Source organism: Gallus gallus, chromosome 14, assembly GCF_016699485.2.
Source record: "Gallus gallus isolate bGalGal1 chromosome 14, bGalGal1.mat.broiler.GRCg7b, whole genome shotgun sequence".
Classification (NCBI taxonomy): domain Eukaryota; kingdom Metazoa; phylum Chordata; class Aves; order Galliformes; family Phasianidae; genus Gallus; species Gallus gallus.
The window spans coordinates 12,911,054-12,917,972 of record NC_052545.1 but is presented as its reverse complement, the minus strand read 5'-3'; the positions used below and the strand labels follow the sequence as shown (position 1 = coordinate 12,917,972).

The window sequence follows — 6,919 nt, the reverse complement described above, 5'->3', positions numbered from 1 at the left end:
TCAGTAATTTGGGATGTCTGTTGCATTCTGTTTTGAAGGCATCCTCTTCCTGCTCTCCCAACTCACAAAAAACACCCACATAGTTCACTGGCAGATCTGACTTTTGTGATACTAGAATGAGTACTTTTTTCGTGACACCACCACATTTTCTTCTTTCTATTCAGCAAAGCCAGTTTGTTATTCTGCACTACACAAGTACAGCATGTTTGACACAAGCATCTAACTTTGTCTTGACAACAAAGGACCTTTCTTCCTCAGAAAAAGGTAGGAGAACTACTATAAATTACAAAGCATGAATGCAGTTACGAAACTCTACCATTCATTCTCAGTTGATAGGTGGTGTTATCACAATCTTCATTTATTTATGTGTCTGAACAATCAGAAATCATCAGGTTAAGAGTTATCTATCTTCAGGTGTAAGGAGTGAAGCTTCCCCAGCAGCTTAGGTGACAGTTCAATGTATTCCACATTAGAAGAAAACAGTGGGAGCTCATACACTGCCAGTCAAAAGTATCCAATATGAATAACATCTCAGTCTGCACAATGATTTAAAGAGGTGTGGGCTACACATTTCTTGGTACAGGAGGAAACTAGCAGGTTTTCAGTGCTGAAAGATCAATACTAGCATATATCATTGAAGTCTGAGAAGTTTTGACAACAGAGGTCTCCATTCCTCATGAACTGTTCACTCTGTTCCAGCATAAAAACAAATACAAGAAAATCTGCTTTCTTCAGCTCTTGCAGATTGGAAGTACCTTCATCTCCCTGAGTACAGGGCAAGCTCAGGGCATCTAGAATGAAGAAGTCAAAGCATCACAGTGACATGCCCACATATAGGTGGGATAGATCATGGCCTTTGTTTCCCAGATTCACTCTTATACACAGGGAGAAAGCATAAAGAATATTATTTACTGGACCTGGTAACTGTTTTGATGTCTGTTAAGCATTTGAGTACCTTGAAATCTTCAGAAAGGGAACCAGGCCATGCGTTATATTAATAGGCCAACCTGCAGATGACCTCAACTGGCTCCTGCAGATTTAATATCCCTGATCATGTAGCCAAGTGAATAATTTAAACCCAAACATTAAGTTTTTCTGTTCCTTAGGAAAAAAAAAAAAAAAAAACATAGAAAAGGGTTTATCCATCCAAGTTCAATAAATTCCCATACACCCTGTATCTAAGAACACTGTAAACAATAGAAGCATGGCTTACCAGCTACAAGATCCTTCTCTGTGAAGAAAAGGATGGCTTGTCTGAATGTTACCTCTGGGGTCAAGGCCATTACTCTCTGCAGAGCACTGTCACTTTCACTTAGCTCTCTGCACGGTGTTAATCTCTTTAATGCATCTTCAAGGACTTGGAAGGCATTGATCCGCCGTAACGCACACACAAGGACTGGATTAGACATTAGTGTATCAAGGCTTCTTTGCCAGGAAGCATCTCCAACCTCAAAAGGGGTTATTTCTTTTGCCTGACGTCGAGTGAGATGGGGCAACCACTTGAGACCTAGGAGCTCAAACCCTAAATCAGGTCCTTCTGCAAGTCAAAGGAAATATTTTTAGTATCAGTTGACAGCATGTTTCATAAAAGTCATAGTATTTTTGGAGACAAGTGTTCTAACTTGTTAGACTAGAAGTCTCAGAGTTGCTTTGACTTCACTCCCTGTTGGACCCAAAATAGACTGTAATGCAGATACAGAAATAATCTGGAAAAATAATAACGAACCACAATTTAATGTCGATTTGTCTCGAGAGCAACTTAACATTGTTTGTAAAGTGGTCTTATTTCCAATGTAACAAGACATTTAAAACAAAGGAGGTTTAGATTGGATGTAAGAAGACAAGATTTTGTGTGATAATGGTAGTAAAACAGTGGAACAGTCTGTTCAGAGAGGTGGTGAGTGTCCATCCTTGGAGACATTAAAGGTCAGGCTGGACTAGGCTCTGAGCACCTGCCAGAGCTATAGGTGACCCTGTTCACTGCAGACAGCCTTTAGCAATCCCTTCCAACTCAAACAATTCTATGATTCTATGATATCTAGGGGATCAATCCACAAGTTCAGGTTGCTGGAAGTTTCTGTCAGCTGAAATCTCCTCTTTGCCTACTGTGATATAGATCTCACTAAACAGTCCCACTTCAAGAGAACAGGACATAGAATAAGACAACAGACAGTATGCCAGACTTCCACCCTTTATTAGGGCAGTGATTGCATTATTGCACACTAATACAATCTGCATCATGAAATTATATACAATCTTCATCTTGTTAGCACCTGACAGCACTCATCATTTATAAGCATTTAATGCATGGGACAGTGTCATTATTCCTCCTGTACATGAGGAAGTGAAGCATTAAGAGGTGTGCTGTCTTGCTTCTGATCACAAAGAATGTCAGTGGACCAGGAATAATAGGATTTGTGACTTCCGAATTCCTGTTGCTGTGACTTCCCTGCACAGCTGCTTTATCTCTCACTGCTTAGAAGACAGGGAAAACATAAAAGGCTTAGCACATATTTGAACTATTTTGACCCTCTCTGAAGAAAATGTCTGCCTCTGTCAAATGGAAAGTGGCCTTGCCCACTAACTAGCCATGACAAATTCTTCTTCAACACTTCAGGCAGGGAAATAAAGAATTCATTTGTTCGAGTTCCCATTTATCCCTTTTTCCATAGCTTTCTGGCTGTGATAAAAGCAGCCAGACAGACTCAACTTTCCTGACCAACTTCTACAGTCCTCCCCAAGAGCTGCCTGCAATCACCTGCATTTTGAGACTGATTATTGCTCCCAGGAAGAAGGATCTGGCAAAGGAGCTCTCCAGCACTGTTGATAGCATCCATCCCAACCACTGTCAGCAGGACTACTTGCTCCATTTCAGGATCAGAAGCAAATATTCGGTTGCAGAAAAAATCCAGAGGAATGTTACACGGGTCTGGAACTACACTGAAGCTTCCTCCTGTCCAGAGACATCATCCAAATAAACATAGTTACTGCCCAGAAACAAACATCCACTCCTGTTTAGCAAGAAGGAACTGACTAATTCTCTATTAGGCAGTGTCTCACTGTGATGTTGCAGCTCAGCACAGCTGGAAAAAGAAACACATGTGAGGAGCAGAATCACAGCAAATCCTCACTAATTAGTCACACTCCTTAACTGGAATTGCTTTTGGCATGTAAAGCAAATACACACGAACCCTGATTTTGATGTCCTTATCCACACTGTTAAACAGACCTGATAGCAAAATGATTTAAGGCATAAATTTCAGATTGATAACTAAGGCTTGACTTGACATTAAATTGATACTTCATTTTGTGTTCTAGGAGATTACACAGCATGAAACTGAGGACAGAAGTAGGAGACACTGTATTATGCGCATATCTACTGTCCTATCAGGAGCAACACAGCCCATAAAATAACTGTGCTTGATTCCATACTGTTTCAAGTGCATGAACTGTGCAGATTAACTGTACAGATTAACACCCATGTTCTTCATTATTCCCACATCTTAGCATTTCATAATGAAAGAAAATAGTGAATGACATGCACTGGATTTATCTTTTTTTCCCTTCACAGTTTATGTGAATTTGGTTTTGGAGAGAGGTAAGACTAGAGGGAATGGTTCCAACTTGTGCCATAGGAGGTTCGGGTTGGATGTAAGGAAAAAATTCTCCTCCAGAAGAGTGGAACATAAGCAGCATTACCTGTAGTTAGTAAAATAAACTTCTGATTACTGTAACATCCAAGCATACCAAACAAGTAGTTCCAGGACTCTCCAACACATTTGAGTCATAAGTTTGGAATAAGTTCACTTGCTTTTCCACAAGCCTTACCAATTTCCCAGCTTTGAATGAATGAGTTACTGACGTGAATTCAAGTGTATACACTGAAATTAAGGACTTCAGACTAAGGAGAAAAAGTGCCTTCTTCTCTGCAACTGCAGAAGGAATTACAGCTGCCTACGTGCATCACTCCAGCACATCCTAGTTCCACATGCTAAATGAGTGATTTCTCTCATTTTAATATTTTGACTTCTCTTTGAAACTATGTCAGTAAATACACATTGGTAGGATTCTTTTAATTCTGGCAATTTTAAGACTTCTTCACTGGTTGTTGTCAGGTCATATTTAATATAAATGAAAGTAAAAATAAATTATTAAATCTACTTTAAAGCTATTTCCATATTGCTCTTCTGTGGATTCTTCCATTCACTTTGAAGAAGTAGAAGACATTCAGTGAGAGCTTTCACAACTGAAGGACATTGGAACACTAAATGAGTACTGTAGACAATTAGCATACTCCTAATGTTTTTAGGGAACATTAGGAGTATTTTACCAGGGAAATCCTCTGATAAAAGTTGTCAGACCTACAAGAGATAGAATAATGCATTCCCATAGCCTTTACCTACCCAGCATCTGCAGCAAGTTCTCAGTGTAAGGAGCCACATGGAAGCACATGGAGGGGTCCAGCCCAGCTGTGGCAGGCAGGCTGCTCTGCCCATTACCAAGGAGGTTTTGCTTTGCCAGTTCATTCATCAGTCCTGTGCACAAAACAAGAGTGTGTGAGGAACACAAAGCTCTGTGATGCAGTCTGACTTGAAAATCACACTTCTTATCAAGTATTTCATCTGACCACAGACCCATTACAGAGACATCTATGTGGGGTCACACTGAACTTGCCTCATGAAAAGCAATTCTATCATTCCCTCTTCCCCAACCCATATCCAGATATGGTCAGGAAGGGGGTTGTTGAACACTGAGAGCTGGTCACAGCTTTCTCCGGAGACACCTCTGCCTTCTGATCAGGACTCCATTTGTTTCAGCTACAAACAGTGGACTGAGATATGGAATGCATACACACAGAAGATCCTACACAGCTCTTGAATTGCCGTAGGTGTCCTAAGCAAGTTGTTGTCCACAAGAAGGGATAACTCTAATTTTGAACCCACTATTTGAGTCCAGACCCTCAGTATCAGTGGCAAGGCCGATATTCTGCATCCTACACAGCACTATGAGGCCAGAGAGCCATTGTAAGGTTAATAGATGTAAATCCCAGTCTGGAAAATATCTTAACTCCACTTTTACAAATACTAAGTGCTGGAAACTAACAGTCATCACTCCCATTCTTTCCCAAAGGGCCAGGCTATGCACAGGCTGTGCACTAACATACTGGCATAGAGTGCAATTTCACAACAATTGGTTGTGTTTTACAATAGTACTTTGGACGTCTAAGGTTTGTTATTTTTAAAGTTGTTTTGCATACATCTTTGCTTTCCACTGTACAAGCCTGTCAACAATTTCCTGCAGCGTGGCATGGGAAATGGATTATTAGCAGTAGACACTGATGACAAACCTCAGATGCCAAACGTGGCACTGACGCAGATTTGAGCTTGTTCCATTGACAACTAACTACCTGCTTTTTAAAATTCAGATGGTAAAAATAAATGAAACTTCCTTCCAGCACCCGAAGGAGGCTACCCTCCAGTACTTAAATGGGTCCTACTAGAAAGCTGGAGAGGGACTCTTTATCAGAAACTGTAGAGCTATGACAAGGGGTAGTAGCTTCAAACTAGAAGAAGGGAGATTTAAGTTAGATATTAGGAGGAAATTCTTTACCCAGAGGGTAGTGAGGCCCTGGCACTGCTTCCCAGAGAACTGGGGGTGCCCCATCCCAGGAGGTACCCAAAGCCATGGATGAGACCCTGGGCAGCCTGAGCTGGGAAGGGGTGTCCCGGCCCGTGGCAGGGGTTGGAATTGAATGGTTTTTAAGATCCCTTCCAGCCAAAACCACACTGTGATTCTGTAACTGCCCATAACATATCCTAGAGTATTATCTGCTACCTGTTCAAACTTAGCAAAGGAAAGCTTGGTCAAAAATTGATGGTATTGACTCTCAATACAGAAATGTTTTCTATAGGCACCTATCTTTCTGCTCCATTTAAAAAATGACTGTTGAAGTTTTCTTTGCTTTGAAGATTGAACAGTGGTGAACATCAAAGAAGTGACTGCTTATCAGGGGGTTATTGATTAAAAATACAAAAACTGCTTCGTATAGTTTTGACCCTACTCAATTCCTAGTGCTGTTCTACACTCCCAGGAAGCTAAGCCAAAGCTTATGTGGCAACAACAACTTCCCTCTTCAAGGCTCTTGAATATGGAATAAGCTAGTTCTCTGGATCACTTCTGAAGCAATCAAAGAGGGCACAAAAGAGGCATTTGCAAAATCTCCCTACAAAGGAAAAAAAGAAGACAGCTCTCTGCAATGAGAGCAAACATTTTACCCTTCCTGAATATTTTTTTGTCCCAGTGTCCACATAGATATTTCTAGTGCAAATTTTGCTGTGCAAAACAAACACTTTGAATGTCATCTGCAGCGCTCTTTGAGGGAAAAAGCAGAAGCAATTTTTCTTTAGTGAGCAACTTTCTTTGGGTCTGCAGGCAGTAGGAGACATGGTGCTGTAATTAGTCCACCATGATTAATCCATAGTGTCTAAACACGTTTCCAGAACATACTGTGATAGTCTTTGGAGAAAAAGAAGAGGACTTTTTGAAACTGTCTTTTTTTTTTTCCCCAAAAAAACTTTAAATGCTCTTTTCTATTGTGGATGGATTAGAAGAGGTAAAAGGCAATGGATGAATGCCTGCTTCAGGAGCAAGCTGCTGTGGTGTAACAGAGGGGTCAGCAGCTGTTCTGGAACAGTTCAGGCTACAGTGACCCACTTATCCAAAGGGCAGGTTGTGGAAAAACAGATGCTAGAATGGACTGTTCTGCTTGCTTCAGGCAATTTGCCCACTGCCAGGGCAGGAGGAAGCAAGCAGCTCAGGGTTCTCTGCTCTGTGCTGGTCACTGCTGCTGCTTGCAATTTTCCCTACTTAAGGCCAATGTCAGTTTATCCTTAAGAAAACTAAATAACTCTCTTCCTGA

The 6,919-nt window shown here is 41.0% G+C and overlaps 1 protein-coding gene across 6 annotated transcripts in view; it reads right to left on the bottom strand.

Annotated features, from left to right (window-relative positions):
- The window catches only part of DNAAF8 (dynein axonemal assembly factor 8), an 84,206-nt gene that overhangs the window by 22,616 nt on the left and 54,671 nt on the right, over positions 1–6,919 (bottom strand). For all 6 annotated transcript variants that reach the window (XM_004945394.5, XM_040647720.2, XM_040647718.2 and 3 more), the window contains 3 exons: positions 4,404–4,535; positions 2,759–2,953; positions 1,214–1,537 (listed from right to left, as the gene is read on the bottom strand). In XM_004945394.5, coding sequence (XP_004945451.4) covers positions 1,214–1,537; positions 2,759–2,953; positions 4,404–4,535 — 651 coding nt within the window. The remainder of the gene's footprint in view (positions 1–1,213; positions 1,538–2,758; positions 2,954–4,403; positions 4,536–6,919) is intronic.